At 37.0% G+C, this 22,272-nt stretch overlaps 1 protein-coding gene across 3 annotated transcripts in view; it reads left to right on the forward strand.

Moving 5' to 3' along the window:
• The window catches only part of TSHR (thyroid stimulating hormone receptor), a 190,496-nt gene that overhangs the window by 90,293 nt on the left and 77,931 nt on the right, over positions 1 to 22,272 (forward strand). For all 3 annotated transcript variants that reach the window (XM_063596094.1, XM_063596093.1, XM_055097917.2), the window contains one exon: positions 16,611 to 16,682. In XM_063596094.1, coding sequence (XP_063452164.1) covers positions 16,611 to 16,682 — 72 coding nt within the window. The remainder of the gene's footprint in view (positions 1 to 16,610; positions 16,683 to 22,272) is intronic.

The following is a 22,272-nucleotide window of genomic DNA, read 5'->3' on the forward strand; positions in this document are numbered from 1 at the left end:
ATTCTTCCTCATGCTCTCCCTCCCATGGCCCCCAACAGGCTCCAGTGTACGTCATTCCCCCTCATGTGTCCATGTGTTCTCATCATTCAGCTCCCACTTGGTTTTTTTTCATCATCACTGCTGTTTCAATGAAAACATAAATTCAAACCAATTTCACATTTACTGAATAATTATGGAAGCTAGAAACCCACAGGGTAATGACACAAATACAAAATACCTACCTAAATAATATCGGACATATACTGGGTATTTTGGTTACCTATAGCTACATAAGTATTTACTGTAAAATATAAGTTTAAAACAATTACCAATTTAACATCTCTAATGATAGTGTATATCAGGAATTGGGGTAAGAGATAGCTGAATCATTCTCATGGCATCATCAGAGTTTACTCACTGGTATTCAGATGACAAGTGGGCTTTTCTGGAGAGTCCAAGATGGCATTATTCACTTGTCTGCTGCCTTGATAAGGATGGCTGAATGCTAGTCTCAGGTGGAACTTTGCTGCAAGGCTTCCTCTAATGTAACCTCAAAATTTCAGAACACACTTCTGCCACATTCTATAATCAAGCAAATGATCAAAGCCAGCCCAGATTCCCAAAGAGCGAAATTGGTGGCCATGTTTTTACTTCCATAATCAGGGAGAAGGGCAGGAAATATGATCCAGAACAAAGAGAAAAATGAGTTAGTAGCAGCTGACACAGAATGACAGAGATGGTGGAATTAACAAGAAATGACATTAAAACATCTATTGTAAGTCCTCTAAACAACCTCAAAAAAATAAAAGAATGCATAATCATAATGAGAGAAATGGAAGACATAAAGAAGACCTAAAAGGAACTTCTAAAGTTAAAAATATATAAAATGAAAATAACTGGATGAGATTAACATCAATGAATACTACAGAAGAGGAAAAAAATAGAACTTAAAGACTTAGCAATAGAAACTAGCCAAAATTAAGCCCAGAGAGGGGAAAAAAATATTTAAAAAAACAAAAAAATTGAGTGCATCAATTACCCATATGACAATATCAAGTGATCTATCTTGTGATCTATCTTACACATAATTGGAGTTCCAGAAGGAAATGAGAGAGAAAAAAACATAAAGAAAAATTTTAATGCAACAATAATCATATATTTTCCAAATTTGATAAAAACTTTAACCCCATAAATTCAAGAACCTCTCAATGAATCTCAGGAAGAATAAATATAAAGAAAATGATACCAGGACATACCATAATCAAATTGCTGAAAACAAGTGATAAGGAGAGTATCTTAAAAGTAGCCACATTTAAAAAATACACATTACCTACAAAGGAATGAAGGTTAAAAGGGAAACAGGCTTATTGTCAGAAACTTCACAGGCTGGAATACAACAGAATAACATTAAAGTATTGGAAAAAACCTGTCTACATAGAATGGTATATCCAGTAAAAGTGTCTTCCCATATTAAAAGTAAAAATACTTCCTCAGATAAGCAAAAGTTGAGTGAAGTCATTTCCACCAGACCTGTACTAAAAACAAAACACATTAAAGGAAGTTCTTCAAGACAGAAAGAAAATAGAAATTTGGATCTACATAAATGAAAGAAAGAAACAGGCATAGTGGGTAGAAAATATGTGGTTTTAAATCAATGTATAATAATTGAAACACACATACTGAAAGGAAAATTAATGCAGGAGTGTTGACACCTGAAATGCAAATCAAGAATGGGAAGAACTCGCTTTTTGGCCATTTTTCAAATAAAATTATTTTTTTCCTCATAAACAACAGCACAAACAACCGACACAAATACACACACACACACCCCTCCCCCAAAATGTTTGACTATGGTATTCCATATGTCTGAGTAGAATATATAGGTGATAAACATATACATACTATTTTTGAATGCCTAGCCCATTGTTCTGACTGGATTGAAAATGCCTTAAGACAATTAGGTCTTGTCTCCTTGAATAAAATTCACTGACAACACTTTGAAATTGTAACGATAGATGGTGAATTTATGAACTGCCAAAAGGCATGTGAGAACCAAGAAAAAGAGTTACCCTGTGCCAAAGCCCACATTGCCATTTGTTAAGGACAGCTGCTATGACACATGTTTGTTCATTGGTTCTTTTTTTTTTTTTTTTTTTTTTTGAGACAGTCTTGCTCTGTCGCCCAGGCTGGAGTGCAGTGGCATGATCTCGGCTCGTTGCAAGCTCTGCCATTCTCCTGCCTCAGCCTCCCGAGTAGCTGGGACTACAGGTGCCCACCACCATGCCCGGCTAATTTTTTGTATTTTTAGTTGAGACCGGGTTTCACCGTGTTAGCCAGGATGGTCTCGATCTCCTGACCTCATGATCCACCCACCTCAGCCTCCCAAAGTGCTGGGATTACAGGTGTGAGCCACCGTGCCCGGCCTGTTCATTGGCTTTTATATAGAAGTATTAACTGAATGCCTGCTATGTTTATGGACAACATTGTAGCTAAGACCCCATATATTATAATTCCTGACATTCACTCGGGACTTTGCAATAGCTAGCTCGCTTTTATATCTACCTTGCTTTCTCTTCATAACAATAAATGAGGAGGGTGGATATTATTATCCCTTTTTCAGTTGAGGTTAAGAAAGCCTTGACTCTCAACTCATCACCCTACTTCCTTCACTAAAGCTGTAATATCCTTTAGACTCTGTCATAAACAGAAGCCTTCAGGTCTCAGCTGAATTCAGTTTTTTCATGGGGACTTCTCATATACAGCAGATCTTCCAATAAGGTCGTTTTGTTATAATGTTGATGAAAAAAACATTGATTCCTGGCCGGGATTACTGTCCATGGGAAGTTCACACATTCTTCCTATATCTGCATGGGCTTTCTTCTGTTATTATTAATATGGTTTCCTTCCACATCCCAAAGATGAGCATACTAGGTTCGATGGCCTGTCTAAATGGTCTCAATCTGATGAGTGCAGGGGTGTATGTGCGAGTGTGTCCTGTAATGGAATGATGTCAAAGGCTGGTTCCTACTTTGCTCCAAGCTGCCAGGATGGGCTCTGGCCACCAGTGACCCTGAGCTGGAATAAGCAGGTTGGAAAATGAATGAATGAATAAACACAAGTTATTATAAAATAAAAAATTTTTAAGTACATGATAATCATACAATAAACAATGCAGTATGAAAGCACTTAGTGAGATTACTATATTTGTTGTTTGTTTCTGAACTGCGTGATGGTAGGAGGTGCTTCTGACAATGTTCATTTTGCAAACATTTATTCTTTGATTGAATCTACCACCACTGTGATTGCCCTCACTCTCTGATTCACCGAAAATTGAGTAAATCATTATCTTGTTTTTATTTTTCTTTCTTAAATGTATATATAGTTCACATTTATTTCAATGTTTAATAGTATAAGTGTTTTGGTCTTTATTTAGAAGTTTGGTGATGTTTTTGTGACCAGAAATATGCCACAGGAATTTAACTCTTGTTTATATCCATTATCCTATGATAAAATTGGTTTTGTTATACATCATTTTCTTAAAATTGTAGTTTCCAAGAACCTAACCAGGACATTAAGTGAGAATGTACTGTACTCACGTAGGTCTTGTATTATTTCTTCATAGCATATAGTTATTAAAGTGAGATTTTTTAAAAAATGTTTGGCTCCCACATTGGTCTCAGCTTCAGGCAGGCAGAAGCTTTGACTCTACCATAGCAACCCCAGCACTCTGAATAATGCCTGGAGCATGGTAGGCACTCAATATATGTGGTCTACTAAATGTGTGTTGGTTCCTGAAATGCTTCTAGATCAAAACTGCATAGCAAGGGAAGGAATCTGTCTATGGTTATGTAGTTTCAGAATACCATATCTATATGTACTTTATAATGAAAAGCTTGCAGGAAAATTGGCTACTATTACTTTATTAAATGAATTTGAGTCACTCATCCTTTCTTCAGATTATTCATCCATAAAATAACAATGTTTGAAAACCATATAGGTATTAAAACAGTGCTCCTCAAAGCCCAGATGGTTCTGTGAGGGTTGAGGAAGAGCAAAGAGATATATTTAATTTTTTTTCTTTTATTTACATACCAAGTAAAAGCACTACACATATTAAATGGCAGTCCAAGGCTAGGTTTGGTTCTGTGTCCCTACCCAAGTCTCATCTTGAATTGTAATCCCCATGTGTCAAGGGAGATATCTGGTGTGAGGTGATTGGATCACAGGGACGGTTTCCCCCATGCTATTCTTGGTATAATGAGTTCTCACAAGAGCTGTTGGTTTTTAAAGTATTTGGCAGTTCACCCTTTGCTCTCTCTCTCCTGCCGCCATGAAGAAGGTGCTTGTTTGCCCTTCACCTTCCGCTACCTTCTGCCATGATTGTGTTTCCTGAGGCCTCCCAAGCCATGCAGAACTGTGAGTCAATTACCCAGTCTCAGGTATTTATTTATAGCAGTACAAAAACAGACTAACACAGTTTATAATAAAATATTCCCAGTAATATTGAAGTAGCACTATAATGCTCCCTAAGAACTTAGAAACAAATGAAATCAAGTAAATTTTTAAAGTAACACACAATGGATCATAATAAAGACATATAAAATCTCTTAAGGGAAACAGAATAACACCCTACAATACGAAGAAAACATCCATCAGGCAGGAGATTGATCAGCAATAAAGGCAAAGGAAAAGTGGAGTCAGAGATGAGAACTCTGGAAATTCCCAACCGGTCTATGTCCAGGAGAAAGGAAAGTTAAATCAGTGTTCAGACCTTCAGGCAAGGTCATTTTTTGTATGAAACAACAATACTATGCTCTCTTAGCCTGAGAACATTTTTTAAAATGGATTCATCTCCTGTTTTGATTGATTTCATGATTTCAGGCAAACTTCTGAATATTTCATGGTTCCCTAAAATAGTCTGCTGAGAAGAAAAATTGGTCATACCATCACGAATATTCAGACCCATGTGACAGTTGTATTTCTCATCATCAGTAAATTGGCAAACTGATTTATATGTTTTTGTTTAAAACACCTAGTTAGTGTTCACTATGTTCCTAACATTGTTATAAGTGCTTCTAATAATAATTTATTACATCTTCATAGCAACTCCATGTGGTAGGTACAATCCTATAAAGATAATAATAGTAAAGTAATGCACTTTTTCTGTTAAAAATTATTTTTAATTGACAATTATATCTATTTATGGGGTACAGTAGGATATTTTGACATATGCATACATTGTGGGATGATCAAATCAGGCTAATTAACATGTACACCACCCTACGTATTTCTTTGTGATGAGAACACTTAAAATCCACCCTTTTTTCAATTTTGAAAGATTTGGGAGATTTTATGGGTCCTTTCCAAGCCATCACAATAAAGTAAGTCGCACAATTTTATTTTGTTTTCTGGTGCATATAAAATTATGTTTACACTACATGGTGTAGTCTACCAGTGCTAAGATTTCTCTGTAGCATGCAATGCTGTTTGATAGCATTTTACATGCAGTGGAACTTCTTTCAAAATTGGAGTCAGTCTTCTCATATCCTGCTTCTGCTTTATCAACTAAGTTTATGTAATATTCTAAATTTCTTTGTTTTCATTTAAACAATATTCACAGCATCTTCACCTGGACTAGATTCCATTTCAAGAAACCACTTTCTTTGCTCATTCATAAGAAGCAACTCCTTATCGAATAAAGTTTCATGATGAGATTGCAGCAATTCAGTCACATTTCAGGCTCTACTTCTAACTCTAGTTCTCTTGCTATTTTCACCACATCCGTAGTTACTTCCTCCACTGAAGTTTTTAACCCCTCAAAATTATCCATAGAAGTTGGAATTAACTTCCTCCAAACTCCTGTTAATGTTGAAATTTTGACCTTCTCCCATGGATTACAAATGTTCTTAATGGTATCTAGAATGATGACTCTTTTCCAGAAAGCTTTAAATTTACCTTGTCTTGGTGACTGTGAATACTGCTGCAGTGAATGTGGAGTGCAGACGTTTCTTCAGCTTACTGATTTTTATTCCTTTGGGTGGCATAGCTGGATCATATGGTATTTCTACTTTTAGTTTTTGAAATAACCTTCATAGTTTTTCCAAAATAGTTGTACTAATTCACATTTGCACAACACAGTGTGTGAAGGTTCCCTTTTCTCTACATCCTTGCCAACACTAGCTAGCATTCACCTTTTTGATGATAGCCATTCTTACAGGTGCAGGGTGATGTCTCATTGTGGTTTAATTTGCATTTCCCTGTTGAGTAGTGATGTTGAGCATTTTTAACTATATCTGTTGGCCATTTATATGTCTTCTTCTGAGAAGTGTCTATCCATGTCATTTGCCCATTTTTAATACGAGTATATGTTTCATTGAATCATTTGAGTTCCTTATATATTTTTGATATGAGTCCCTTATCAAAATGAGGCCCTTTGACAATATATTTGCAAATATTTTCTCCCAATCTACAGGTTTTCTTTTCACTCTGTTGATGGCTTCCTTTGCCATGCAAAAGATTTTTTAGTTTGATGCAATCCCAATTGTCTAATTTTGCTTTTGTTGCCTGTGCTTTGGGGGACATACCCATGAAATAATTGCCCAGACCAATGTCAAGGAGCTTTTCTCCTAGTCTTCTCTTATGAGTTTTACAGTTTCAGATCTTACATTTAAGAGTCTCACCCATCTTGAGTTGATTCTACTATCAAGGGAGAGATAAAGTTCCAATTTTATTTTTCTGCATGTGGATAGCCACTTTTTCTAACACCATTTATTGAAGAGACTGTTCTTTCCTCATTGTGTGTTCTTGGCACCTTTGTTGAAAATCAATTGACCATAGAGATGTGCGTTTATCTGGGGACTCTCTACCCTATTCGATTCATTGATGTGTCTGTTTTTATGGCAGTACCCTGCAGTTTTGGTTACTATAACTTTGTGATGTATTTTGCAATCAGGTAGTTTAATGCCTTAACCTTTGTTATTTTTGCTCAAGATTGCTTTGGTTATTCAGGGTCTATTGTGGCTCCATTCAAATTTTAAGGTTGTTCTATTTCTGTGAAAAATGACATTGGAATTTTGATAGGATTGCACTGAATCTGGAGATCACTTTGGGTAGTATAGACATTTTAACAATATTAATTCTTCCAATTCATGAACACAGAATATCTTTCCATTTCTTTGTGTCTTCAATTTCTTTTATCAATGTTTTATAGTTTTCAGTGTATAGGTTCTTCTCCTCCTTGGTTAAATTTACTCCAGAGTATCTTATTTTTTATAGCTATTGCAAATGGAATTGTTTTCTTAATTTTTTTCAGATAGTTCATTGTTACCATATAGAAACACTACTAAATTTTGTATGTTGATTTTGTAACCTACTTTACTGAATTTTATTCATCAGTTCTAACAAATTTAGGGGGCTGAGGGAGGGGAGAGGGAGAGGGAGAGAGATTTGTACTGTAAAGAATTGGTTCACATGATTATGGAGGCTAAGAGGCTCAAGATAAGCAGTTGGAAAACTGAAGAACCAGGAGAGCCAAAGGTATAGTATCAGTCAAAGTTGAAAGTCCTGAGAACCAAGAGAGCTGATGGTATAAATTCTGGTTTGAATCCAATGGCCTGAGAACCAGGAGAGCCTGTGGTGTAGAATTTAGTCCAAGTCTGAAAGCAAAGAAAATTGATGTCCCAGCTTAAAGACAAGCAGAGATAAATAATTTTTCTTACTGAGCCTTCAATTGATTGGATGAGGCCCATTCACATTGGGAAGGGCAAGCTGCTTTATTGAGTTTACCAATTCAAATGTCAATCTCATCCAGAAACATCCTCACAGACACAACACGAAATAATGTTTAAGCAAATATCTTCATATCCCATGACCCAATCAAGCTAACACATAAAATTAAGCATTATACTTGTGTACACAAATAGACATTTTTAACTTAGCTGTGCATTTCTCCAAATCATTTAGCAAATTACAAATACCAATCAAGAATGCTGATGGAAACATACCTACTTGTGTGACTACAAGTTAAAACACTGATAACACCAGGTGTTGGTGAGGATGTAGAGTTGACTGGAACTCCTATACATCACTGGTATGAGTGAACATGTTACAATCACTTTGGAAACTGGACGTTTTTGTGATAGTTAAGTATACACTTACCTATGATCCATAAATCATATTCCTAGATATTTACCCAAGAGCAAAGAGTATGTGTGTCCATAAAATGATTTGTACATGGATGTTCTTCATAGCAGCTTTCTTCATAATAGCCCCAAACTAGAAACAACCATCAACTAGAGAATGAACAAAAAAATGCATATTCATAATTAGCAATAAAAATCACTACTGATACATGTAATAACATAGATTTGTCTCGAAACATTATGTTGAACAAAAGAAGCAAGGCAGAAAAGTGGCTAATTTTTGATTATTTATGTGAAGTTAATAAACAAGCAATCTGTGATGATAGAAGTCAGAATAGTAGTTATCCTATAGAAGAGCAGGATTACTGATATAGTTTGACTGTGTCCCCACTCAAATCTCATCTTGAATTCCCACATGTTGTGGGAGGGACCTGGTGGGAAATAATTGAGTCATGAGAGCAGGTCTTTCCTGTGCCGTCTTCATGATAGTGAATAAGTCTCACAAGATCTGATGGTTTTAAAAACAGGAGTTTCCCTTCACAAGTTGTCTCTCTTTGCCTGCTGCCATCCATGTAAGATGTGACTTGCTCCTCCTTGCCTTCCGCCATGATTGTGAGGCCTCTTCAGCCATGTGAACTGCAAGTCCATTAAACCTCTTTTTCTTCCCAGTCTTGGGTATGTCTTTATTAGCAGTGTGAAAATGGATTAATACAGTAAATTGGTACTGGGAATGGGTTGCTGCTGAAAACATACCTGAAATGTGGAAGCGACTTTGGCACTGGGTAACAGGCAGAGGCTAGAGCAGTTTCGAGGGCTCAGAAGAAAACAGGAAAATGTGGGAAAGTTTGGAACTTCCTAGAGACTTGTTGAATGCTTTGACCAAAATGCTGACAATGATACGGACAATGAAATCTAGGCTGAGATGGTCTCAGATGGAGATGAGGAACTTGTTGGGAACTGGAGCAAAGGTGACTCTTGTTATGTTTTAGCAAAGAGACTGGCAGCATTTTGCCCTTGCCCTAGAGATTTGTGGAACTTTGAACTTGAGAGAGATGATTAGGGTATATATATCTCTATATGTCTGGTGGAAGAAATTTCTAAGCATCAAAGCATTCAAGATGTGACTTGGGTGCTGTTAAAGGCATTCAGTTTTAAAAAGGAAACCAAGCATAAAAGTTCAAAAAATTCGCAGCCTGACAATGCAACAGAAAAGAAAATCCCATTTTCTGAGGAGAAATTCAAGCCAGCTGCAGAAAATTGCATGAGTAATGAGGAGCTGAATGTTAATCCCCAAGACAATGGGAAAAATGTCTCCAGGGCATGTCAGAGAACTTTGTGGCAGCCCCTTTCATCACAGACATAGAGGCCTAGGAGGAAAAAAATGGCATCATGGGCTGGGCCTAGGTTCCCTCTGCTGTGTGCACTCTAGGGACTTAGTACCCTGCATCCCAGCTGCTCCAGCTGTGACTAAAAGGGGCCAAGATACAGCTCAGACCATGGCTTCAGAGGATGCAAGCCCCAAGCCTTGGCAGCTTCCACATGGTATAGAGCCTGTGGGTACACAGAAGTCAAGAATTGAGGTTTGGGAACCTCCTCTTAGATTTCAAAGGATATATGGAAATGCCTGGATGTCCAGGCAGAAGTTTGCTGCAGGGGTGAGGCACTCATGAAGAATCTCTGCTAAGGCAGTGCAGAAGGGAAATTTGGGGTGGCCACCCCCACACAGAGTCCTCACTGAGGTACTGCCTAGTGGAACTGTGAGAAGAGGGCCACCATCCCCCAGACCCTGGAATGGTAGATCCACAGACCACTTGCACCATGCACCTGGAAAATCTACAGACACTCAACACTAGCCCATGAAAGCAGCTGAGAGGGAGGCTGTACCCTGTAAAGCCACAGGGGCAGAGCTGTCCAACACCATGGGAACTCAACCCTTGCATCAGTGTGACCTGGATGTGAGACATGGAGTCAAAGGAGATCGTTTTGGAGCTTTAACATTTGACTGTCCTGCTGTATTTCAGACTTGCTGACTTTTTGGACTTGTAGCCCCTTTGTTTTGGCCAATTTCTCCCATTTGGAATGGCTGTATTTACCCAATACTTGTATCTGCATTGTATCTAGGAAGTAACTAGCTTGCTTTTGATTTTACAGGCTCATAGGTTGAAGGGACTTGCCTTGTCTCAGATGAGACTTTGGACTGTGGACTTTTGAGTTAATGCTGAAATGAGTTAAGACTTTGGGAGACTGTTGGGGAGGCATGATTGGTTTTGAAACATAAGGACATGAGATTTGGGAGGAGCCAGGGTGGAATGATATGGTTTGGCTGTGTCCCCACCCAAATCTTGAGTTCCCACATGTTGTGGGAGGGACTCAGTGGGAGGGAATTGAATCATGGGAGCAGGTCTTTCCTGTGCTGTTCTCATGATAGTGAATAAGCCTCATGAAATCCGATGATTTTAAAGATGGGAGTTTCCCTGCACAAGCTCTCTCTCATTACCTGCTGCCATCCATGTAAGACATGACTTGCTCCTCCTTGACTTCTGCCATGATTATGAGGCTTCCTTAGCCACATGGTACTGTAAGTCCATTAAACCTCTTTTTCTTCCCAGTCTCGGGTATGTCTTTATCAGTAGCGTGAAAATGAACTAATACAATTCCTGATTGGAAAACTACACAGGAAACTTTCGGGATGATGGAAATATTTTATATTTTGATCCAGGCACTGGTCTCATGGGTTTATGTGTACCCATGCATACATATATGTAAAGTATAAGTATACTTATATACACCGAAGTATATAAATATGCATTGTAGACTTGTGCATCTCACTGGGCGTAAAGTATGCCTTAATAAAGAACTGTGAAAAATAGTTTCAATACAAAAAATTATGCTAAATAATGAAATGAAACCAAATTTAATATTTTCAACAATTTGGAGACCTAAACCAATACTTGTGAATAGACAACTCTCTCCCAGATGGCCTAAGCTGAGCAATTTCCATAAGTCAAACTTATCAAGCTATTGCTTGATTTTCTGGGGTTCAGATCACACACAAAAAAAGCCCAAATCGAAACTCTGTTTGACCCTACATAATAACTCACAAATCCACTTGGATTCTGGCCAGTATGCCATTCTATTTCAGCTGCAGTGTCACACCTTGCATTGTAGACATCATATCACCTGATATTTTTGTATCATTTGTAAATAATTTAGCAGCAACACTGACTAAAATTTACTATACCACCCAAAATACAAAACACAAGAGAATGACAAGTTAAAATTATTTTATTTTAAAAAATAGTCTATATGCAAATAGTCCCAAGTGTTTAACTGCATGATCCTTGTGGGTCTACACCCCTGATTTTAAATCCTATGCTTGCTGTATTCTTTCACAGTTTGCCACAGAGTATTTTCTTAATGCACAACAGTAAAACAAATTCACCAATGAAAATTTATTCTTGGCTGGGTGCAGTGGCTCACACCTGTAATCCCAGCACTTTGGGAGGCCAAGGCAGGTGGATTACTTGAGGTCAGGAGTTTGAGACCAGCCTGGTCAACATGGTGAAACCCCGTCTCTACTGAAAAAACAAAAATTAGTTGGGTGTGATGGTGGGTGCCTGTAATACCAGCTACTCAGGAGGCTGAGGCAGGAGAATCACTTGAACCCCAGAGGCAGAAGTTGCAGTGAGCCAAGATTGCACCACTGCGCTCCAGCCTGGGTGACAAGAGTGAAACTCCATCTCAAAAAGAAAAAAGAAAAGAAAAAAGGATTTATTCTCACCAAAATAAGAACACAAGGCAAGTGATAAATGTCACATTAAATTGTATTAATATTGCCTAATTTGTAATCCACAACTTCACAATATAAAAAATCTGGATTATTTTTACCAATTCCCTCTTTTTCTACTATGAATACTTTCTATACTCACATAGAATAGTTCAGTGAAATATACTTGGTACACCTCAGTGAAATACTGGCTGATTGATTGACACAGGTGGTTAATACAACAAGAGGCCCTTAAGATGAAGATGACATTGATATTAAACAAACACGCAGAATCACAAAATACTCTCAGCCTGTTTGCCAGGAGGCAAATAGGACACACAAGTGGGAAGTTTGGTGTTTCTGGACCACACAGTCTCTGCCACGGCAAAGAAGATCAGCCAGCCTCCTCAACTCAGTACAATTCAGACATGGTCATGAGGTAGGGGCTATAGTGAGAAATGTGTTAGAACCCACACCTACATATGCACATATGCAACACAAGCTATGTGTTTAAGATTCCAGAAACTGTGTAAGAAACAAGATGTTGGAATGTTGATTGGATTTACATGTTGATGAAATTTCAGTCAACTAAGCCTAGTATCATGCAAGATTACTGTGAAAAGTTTAATTGCACCAACTGCTCTTGTTTGGAACAAAGAACTGTCAGCTCTCTTTACATTAACCATATTTCTCTCCCCCATTGCTACTGCAAGAACCAAAAAGAGAGTACTTAATCTGGGTTCTACCTGCAAAATCTGCAAGTCAGTCAGTCATGGTTTACATGCATGTCAATTTTTACATTATATTTTCCTAAGGCAGACATTTGACAGATATAAATCTTGCCTCAGCAAGGCCCAAAGGAAACATTTGTCATATCTCCAATGGTCATTCTTGATTAAAGAAATCACAGAAAAACAAATTGAAATTGCAAACTCAGCTTGTATCTTTTCTCTCACATAATTTCTATATCTTGAAGCCAACTTCTTTAACCATAAAACGTGCATTCTCCACATAGGATACAAGACTATAGCTGTGAACTATTTTCCCAGTGAGTTACATATGATGCCTTAATCGTTAATAGTAAATAGATGTACTATTTGTATGAGGTGAGGTTTTTTGTCATATTTTAGAAAGAATCATCATTGTCTTCTTATTGTGAATTATCAAAGGCAAATAAAAAACAGCCTCTTCCGTACCTAGCATATTTTCATTAGAAACAAATTCTATTGTGATGCAAATTCTTTGGACAAAAGTGAAGCACTTTGAAGATTTTCTAATATTTTTGTCAAAAGAATACACATGTAGATGTGTACTTTGCCTTTTCCATAAATATTCAAAATGTATTCTGAAATTAAAATAAAATATTTCTATAAAATAAACACATTCACTTGGTGTTTTTTCTTTCATTTGCATTTAAAGCAGTAATCACAATATCACAAGATTCTTTGATTAAAAGGCCTTCTCTTGAAAAGGTAGATAATAGAAAGAACATCCAGCCCCTTGCCCCTAGATGGAGGGATAAAAACAGATAGATGACAAACATTCTATAAATTAACTCTAGCCACAAAACTACTGCAAATCAAAACAACCACAAAACCTCCACAAAGGTTATGCACATGCCGGAGCACATGTGTCTGGGGGTCATGAGGCATCCACATATTACAATAAATTTTCTCCACAACCCTTATTGTAAGGTTGAACTATTAGGGAAAAATGGAGCAGATGCTCTCTAAATAAATATGATGTCTTTATTTAATTTCCTAGATGCCATGCCCTCACTAATTATTTTTGTTCTTTATTTGAAGGGAAATAGATACCTTAGAAGAAAACTCCTTTTAAATGTTTTCATAAGCTCAATCAAACTAATCACATGTTAAAAGCCAGGAAAGAAATTAAAAGGGAGCTTAAGCTAATATGATGAATTTTAGAGAGGCAACCAAGACAATTTATACCAAAAGTCAACAAAATTTACACAAACTCAATTATGTATTTTTTTAGATTATGTGCACATTACTATGAAAATATCCAGGCAAAATGTATGAACTGTTAAATTGCAATTGAATTTGGCAATCTATACAACTAGTTGTCATTCTAATAATTCATTTAACATTATTGAAATCAGTATTTTGTTCCAGCATGTGTTATAATCATGATATTAACTGAATTTATTCAACAAGGAGACATTATTTTTATCTCAGGCTGATTGCTAGCACCCTCAACTTCAATTTTGTTTGATTTACTGTGCATATTGTATTATTACTAAGACAGATGCTCTGAGACACATAATCCTTATTGGTCTATATATATTGATGAGCTTTCTTTGGTAAAAAAAAAATCTGGCTGGGAAAAATATCTTGTTTGTGGAATTAAGCAAAACATTAGCATTTCAAATATTTTTTTCTTTTAAAACACCTTATGCCACAACTAACTCAATAGTGGGAAAAAGATCTTTGTTCAGAACCGTATGTGTGTAAAAGAGAGAGAGAATTCAAGAAACAGGTATTATATATTTCAGAAACTCATACTTCAGGAAAGAATAGAAACATTATTTGAACCTTTAGCGCAAAGGCTATCAAATTGCACTTAGATGCTATTTCTGTTCCAAGTCAATTTCTTAGAAACCATTATAATCTTATTCTAGTTTCCTATTTAATTTTATATATGTTATTTACTTTTGAACACGGGCTAAACTCAAAAAATTTTAGTCAGTGAAGGTTACAGTTTAGACCCATATTACCTACAATCTTACCAAAGGTGTGCCCACAAAATGTTTGCCTTACGACAGCTCTATGAGTAAGACTATCTTTGAGCTTAAACTCAGTCGCCTTGGGTGATACTCAACAGGTGTGTATCTTTTGTTTTCCTTTGGCATGGCCCAATTTTACACAGAGATTTTGGTAGAATGACTTGTTCTTCTCATATCTTTTTAGCTTCAGAATCCGGATAACTCAATTAAGGAAATATAAGTGGGAGACCTTCAAAGGAGAACAAGTAATTTATGGGACCTGAATTTCTGAAATAATATTAAGGCAACATTGGGCTTCATGACAAAACACCAGAGGTTGGGAAGAGTTGCAGATTTACTCTTTTGACATTCACATCACCTCCCTCCCTCCATTTTAATAGATGATTTTACCAACTAATTTGGTCTTTCTGATGCTTTGATTAGGCAAGTTACAGATATATTTTAATAGTTGCAAAAATGAATACTTCAAAGAAAGCATAGACCAAGGAAATACATTGTTGAAAAGTAACCCCTCAGCTTACAGAAGAAAAAATACACAATGTTATTCTACTATCTATAAATGAGGTACTAACTGGATGATGTGTGATTACCAGTGTGATTAAATGGCAAAAACAGACACAAGGAGAAGCTAAGTAGTATGCTGAGGCATTGTCTTTTTGCCAGGTTAATACACTATGCACACTGTTTTCCATACAAGATTCTCAAGTAGTAACTATAGTAAAGAGCGTAACTCAAAAAATGGAGTGCCTAGGTGGAGAGGCATACTGGAATGCATGAAGGTGTTTCATTATGTATGATGAGAACAGTCTCCACCTTCTGAAGAGTCTCCAAAAAAGCAAACTGGAGGAAAAGTCACACCTTTAAGGTGCAAATCCAACAAAGATGTCTTAAGATTCTGAGGAAGAATTTGCTCCTTGCCAGTCAGTTATTTCCAGACTGCAGCATGTAGATGATAAGATCAAGATATGATTGAAGAGACTTACTTGTGCAAGAAGGTAGTAACCATGCTACTATTTTTAATCCTTAAGATTTAAAACATGCATTTAATTCTTTTAAAGATGTACTTAATGTATATTCTGATAGCATTCCAAGGCATTTCCATTGAAAAGTACATGCTATAAATTCAGTAGTCTTAACATACATAATACAATATATTATGTTGTTCGCACGAATGTTCATTGTAGCACTTTTCACAATAGCAAAAACATGGAATCAACCTAAATGCCCATCAGTGACAGATTGGATAAAGAAAATGTGGTACATATATACCATGGAATATTATGCAGTTGTAAAAAAGAACACGATTATGTCCTTTTCAGGGACTTGGATGGAGCTGGAGGCCATTATCCTCCGCAAACTAACAGAGGAACAGAAAACCAAATACCACATGTTCTCACTTATAAGTGAGAGCTAAATGATGAGAACTCATGGACACAAAGAGAACAAACAGACACTGGGGCCTGCTTGAAGGCAGAGGGTGGGAGGAGGGAAAGGAGCAGAAAAAAAATAACTATTGGGTACTAGGCTTAGTACCTGAGTGATGAAATAATCAGTACAAAAAAAACCCTGACACCAGTTTACCTATATAACAAATCTGCACATGTACCCCCAAACCTAAATTAAAAGGTAAAATAATCATGTTTTTTCAATTTAATAAAAAGACCCCCCAAAAAATATTGCCCTTCAGTTAACAAATAAAGTGTGATGCGAGGCAAGACATATTAGTTTACTGCTAATTCATAGATGAAGTCTGATGATTTACTTTCTGCATCTGAATCTAACAATTCTTATTGGGAGAAAAAAATGTGTACATATGGTTCTTTGGTATGTTTGTTGAGTATTATTTTTGTTGATTATGTATCAGCCAACATATTGTGAAAACTGTCATGCTTTTTAATAATGTGTTTTTATAATTAAGGTGAATTATTAGAAAAGCCCAATGATTAAAACTCTAATTATGTAACTGTTATTTTCACAGGAAGCTTATTGAGACTCACCTGAGAACTATTCCAAGTCATGCATTTTCTAATCTGCCCAATATTTCCAGAATGTAAGTTTTTTTAATATAAAGAAAAGTTTGCATTTGTGATATGTTATTCTCTAAACGTGTTCTATCAAGAAAAATACTTGGTATTATACTTGCATAAATCAATGGCAGTTATATTTTCAATGTATATGACAATTTTATGTACATGATTTTTATTTCATTTTGCTATATCTCTACTCCCTAATTCCTACATGATTTTTTAAAACCTAAATCAAATTTAAATTCATTTGATTTTGAGCAGTTCATAATTCTCGATGTATTTTAATATATCTTGGAATATGGCAAAAACTTAGCTGTAAATCTCTCCTATAAACATCCCGTAGTTTATAAAGTAAACATATATACAGATAGACAAACATCCATCTGTCCTAGTCACCAAGTCTTGAATCACCTTTCACTACTAATACAAATATTTACATTTTGTTATAAACGTAGCCAGTGGTTTCAGATCTCTCACGTTAAAAGAGAATTAAAAATAATTCTAAACCTTAAAAATTGAATTGCTATCCACTTACAGTAAGGAGAAAAGGGATTTTCCATATTGGGTTGACAAAGAGTGAATGAAATGAAGCAGGTCTTTATTTCATTTAATTGATTTTGACAGGCAATCCAGATAGTTCAGGCATGCGAAATAATATAACCAGAAGCAACCTGTACAGTTTTTGGCCAAATGTACTCACTCCGTGGCCATTTTGTTAGTGTTTCTGTCATTTCAGTAGTTCTCAACCACAGACGACTCTACCCCTAGAAGCATTTAGCATTTTTGGTTGCTAAATGCTCACTAGAGAGGGGGCTGCTACTGGCACCTAGTGGGTAAAAGTGAAGGTTGCTGCTGAACATTCTACAGTTCATAGGACAGTCCCCACAACAGAATTATCTAGTCCAAAATGTCAGCAGTGCTGAGGCTGACAGACCATCCTACTGAACATCTCTGCAGTTTTTTATGTTGCTAACAAGTCCTTCCTCTTTCAAATTCTTGCCTCTTTGTTTTCCTTGATATTCCTCTCTCATTCCTCTTCTTGTCTCAGCTGGCTACTCTTCCTTAGTCTCCTTTTCTGACTTCCTATTTTATTTTTGCCAGCTACTTAATTACCAGCTCTTTCTTTGTATATTTTGTTCTAATTCCTCTATGCCCCACTCTCCTTGAGTAAACACTCCCATTCCTTGGGCTGCACTATTTCCTAATACAGCTAATTTCCAAATATTACCACTTGGATGTCCCACAGGCTCTTCAAAACCAGCATATCCAAAATAAACACATCATCTTCCTCCCAAGCTGTTCCTTCTCTTTTAACAGCACCACTGTAGCATCCTATAAGCTAAAAACCTTGAATTCTCCTTTAGCTCTTCCTTTTCCCTCATCTACCTTATACAACCGCCTATTTGGTGTCTCTGTTTGCATGTCCCAACAGCTTGGCCATTACTTCATTCATTCACCAGATATTTATTGAGCCCTACTTTGTGCCTGGCACTTTGCTAGGTGTTCCGTACACAACAGTAGACAAAACTCACAGCAGTTCAGTTTTATTCCAAGAGAGTGATGAGTATCATGATGGGGTCAGTTATTGGGTGATATGGAAACTCACATAAGAGGTCTATTACCTACACAGGAGCAGGGAGAGGAGTTGGGGAAGACTTCCTGAAAAAAAAAATAGCACCTGACCTGTGATCTGCATTATACAGCAAAAAGCAGAAGGGAAAAGCCTGGGCTTTCTGAAGAATTGAAATATAATAAGTTTCTTGGGGGTAGAGCTTAGGCAGGGAGGTGGGCAGTAGAAAAAAATAAAACTTAGGTCTAAGTTAGTACAGGGTCTTGTAAATCATGTGAAGGAGTTTAAAATCTTCCCTAAGGGCTGAGCCATTCAATGGTTTTAAGCAGGCAAGAGAAATGGTCAGATTTTCATTTGAGAAACATTCCCTTGGCTATGTAGTGGAGTGAGGGGTGGAAGTGGAGCAAGGCTGTAGGCAGGAAGCTAGTGAAGAGGCTGATTCAGTGCCCAAAGTACAGGGGATGGCAAATTGAAGGATGATCATTGAGTGGGAATAATGAAAAAGGATAGAGATTTGAGACATAAATAAGGGAGGGCTGATCAAGTTTCTGATTAGGACATCTGTGTGGTTGATCGGCACATTCATTTAGGCGGAGAAGTGTTTTGTATATTTGCTGTGGAGGGTTGGGGGTATGTTAGGAATTCAATTTGGGGCATATGGCATTTGAGGTGCAGTTATATTGAGTACACATCAGGACACAGACAGAATTTTTTCATTCATTTGATAAATATTTGTTCAGCCCCTACTATGTGCCAATCACTGCTCTGAGAGCTGGGGATACATCAGGGAACAAACAGACAAAGATCCATGTCCCCATGGAGTTTCCATTTGAATGGGAGGAGATAGACAATGAACCAAAAACACAATAAATAAGTAAATTAGATACTAATTTAGAAGGAAATAAGTACATGGGGAAAAAAGTAAATTAGAGTAAAGAGGATTGGAAGTTCTGGGTATATGCGGGCACTCAGGGGAGAGATTCAGGTAGAGATTGAAAGTCACAAACAACTGGGTGTAACTGGGACCAGGAGGAGGCATCCGCAGAGAGGGAGAAGCTAAAGAGAGTGAAGAAAGAACAATTTTAAGAGCATGTGGTCCCTGAAGAGGCAGGAGGGGATGAGATCCAAATAGAGGGATCGGCCTTCTAGAGGAAGATGGTCACATTTTACATCATAACGAGGAAGTCATGTTGTAGGACTTTCTCCTTAGTTCAGCTAAAAGCCAGGTTCTTGTCACATGGCCATAAAAGATTAGGCTCACAGACACTTTGAAGGGTGATAAAAATAGAATTTATTGGGTGAAAGAGGAAAAGAGGGAAACAGGGACTCTCAGCAAAGCGAGAGTCCTCCTAGTCCACTTCCCGCCTCACAGATTGAATCCCAGGTACCACCCCACAACAGGAGAGGCCAGGCTCCTCCCCACTATAAATGAACTTCCCGAAGCTCCACCCCAGTACACACTTCTCCCAGGGCACAGGCAGTTGAAGGTTCTGCTAGGGAGCCCTTTTTTACTTAGCTGTCTCAGTTGTAGGAAAAGATGGGACAGATGCAGGTAAACTAATAGGCTTATTGGTGGGGAATTCAAGGCATTCTCGTGTTAAAGTTTCAAACATTTCTATGACTTATCAAATTATTAAAGGACATCTAAGAAGATGGAAGATGGAGGTGGCAGAGTTAGAAATTTGATGAGAAGATTTGAAATAAAAGTGGTGAGCAATAAGAAGAGGGTTGGTTGACTGAGATATAGGAGACACCCAGGCAGATCTGAAGGCTCCACTGAGGCTTCCCCCAGGGAGACTGCTGGATTCTCCAGTCTGGGTTAAGTGATAGGGGTCCCTGAACCCTATCAAGCATTTAACACCTTGTGTTAATCCCATTTACCTTGTACATTAATCTGTATCTGTGAGTACTGTGAGTTCCTTGAAGGTAGGGAACAGGCCTGTTTTGTCATTGTCCAGAAGGATGTCTGTCATACAATGAATGTTCAATACATATTTGTGGAATAAAAGCACATACACATACCTGAATAATGATTAAAGATTTGATATATCTTGGGGAGAAGAAAGAGATCAGTAGGATGATGCTAGGTTTGTCTGAGATGGTTCAAATTCCCACTTGGGATTCTGGCATAATTGTTAATGGCACCTTGCTTTAACTCACAAAACTATCCCAGTTTGAATGATAAGTCATATGGTGACTGTAATGATTATACGATGTTTAAATGCAAAGAAGAAGTAGGATCTGATTTTTCCTAGTTGTAAAAATGGGGTAAGTAAGCAGGGAATCACAATTTTTATCCCCCTGAATAAACGATTCCTGCCAGTTGTCTTCACAACCAAGCTATCACAGCCCTACAAAAAGGTGTCATTAGGTTGGAGAAACTGGAACTTCCATTTGATAATATGGGCCGAGTGACTATCCTTCTGGAACCTTGAGAAAGACTCATACTTCTTAACTGAGAAATTCAGTAGAAGATTTGGAGCAATGGAAAAGATGCTTAGGGAAACAAGTTGGCAGCCTTGAAAAATGAATCTTGCTCTGCTAGCTTGCTCAGCTTCATCCATGGTAAATCCCACAGTCTCTACACGGTAAATTAATTCCTTTCAATCTGTTCCATTGTTTCCTTTATGTTAGAAATATATTTGTATCAAAACAATTTATATAACGTTATTATCTGCAAGAGGCAAAGGGTTAAGAGACTGGGTAAATCAAAGGATAATTATTTAGAGAACAGGTAATTCAAAATAGAAAGCACAGAGCCATTATAATACTCATAATAACCAAGATAAAAACTCAGAATGGAACAATCAGCACTCCTCTTGTAAACATTGCATCAATGAGGATACTTTACTGGCAGATTCAATTCAAACTATAGGTCAGTGGTTCTCAACATTGCCTACACATTAGAATTGGCTAAGAAGCTTTTGAAAAATAAAAGTACTTGACTCATCCCTCATAAACTCTGATTTAATTATCCTAGACCGGGTCTTGGACATCTGTGTACTTTAAAGCCCTTCAGGTAGTTTAATTGCATGTCCAGGGTTGAGAATCTCTGCTATGGCTATGGCTGGAAACCATCTGTCAATTGTTCATTTTCCCAAATGTCATAGAAATACCTCACAATAGAAAGTGGTCATTGAATTTGGCTGCATTAGTCATTCTCATTACAAGATGGAATTTGAGGAAACTATTTGAAATATTCCTTATATGTTCTTGACAAGTTGTATTTAGGAATTTCTCTGTTTTCCTTTTTCAGTACTTGAAGCTTTTATTTGAATTACTTTTTGCTTACAAAGTTTAAGACGGAGCTTGAATTTTCAGCTTCATTTAAAATCATGAAGAGAAGTCTTAAGGGAGTATGTCGTCAACCTGTGGAATGTTCCACTAGAGAATTGCGGTTTTCTCTTCATCTTTGAAACTACATGTCTAATTCCATGTTATTAGACATTCCATTAAAAATGCTTCTTATTGACTCTAGTGTTCTTTTCTGATGCTCATTTTTTTTTTGCTATTTTGAGGAACTCTTCTATTCATTCAGTTGTTTAATAAGAGTCGACAACATGCCAAGCACTCTGAAAGGCACTCGAGATTCAGTGGCCAAAAACAGGCACAGTTCTGCATTTCAGAGAACTTACAGTCTAGTGAGACAACAGAAATATCACCCAAAGAACTGGAAATTTGCACTCTGATAATTAGTGAAAGGAGTTTATAGTTATATATATATATATATAGTGATATATCACTATATATAATCCCTATATATACACCATATATACATATGTATGGCAGGTTCAATTCAAACTATAGGTCAGTGGTTCTCAACATTGCCTACACATTAGAATCAGCTAAGAAGCTTTTGAAAAATAAAAGTATTTGACTCAGCCTTCATAAACTCTGATTTAATTATCCTAGACCAGGTCTTGGACATCTGTGTATTTTAAAGGAAATAGAAGAGTTCCTTTAAAATGGAAGAGTTCCTCAAAATAGCAAAAATAAAATAAAATAAAAGCAAGCATCAGAAAAGAACACTAGAGTGAATAAGA

The sequence above is a fragment of the Pan paniscus genome, chromosome 15 (assembly GCF_029289425.2).
Source record: "Pan paniscus chromosome 15, NHGRI_mPanPan1-v2.0_pri, whole genome shotgun sequence".
Lineage (NCBI taxonomy): Eukaryota > Metazoa > Chordata > Mammalia > Primates > Hominidae > Pan > Pan paniscus.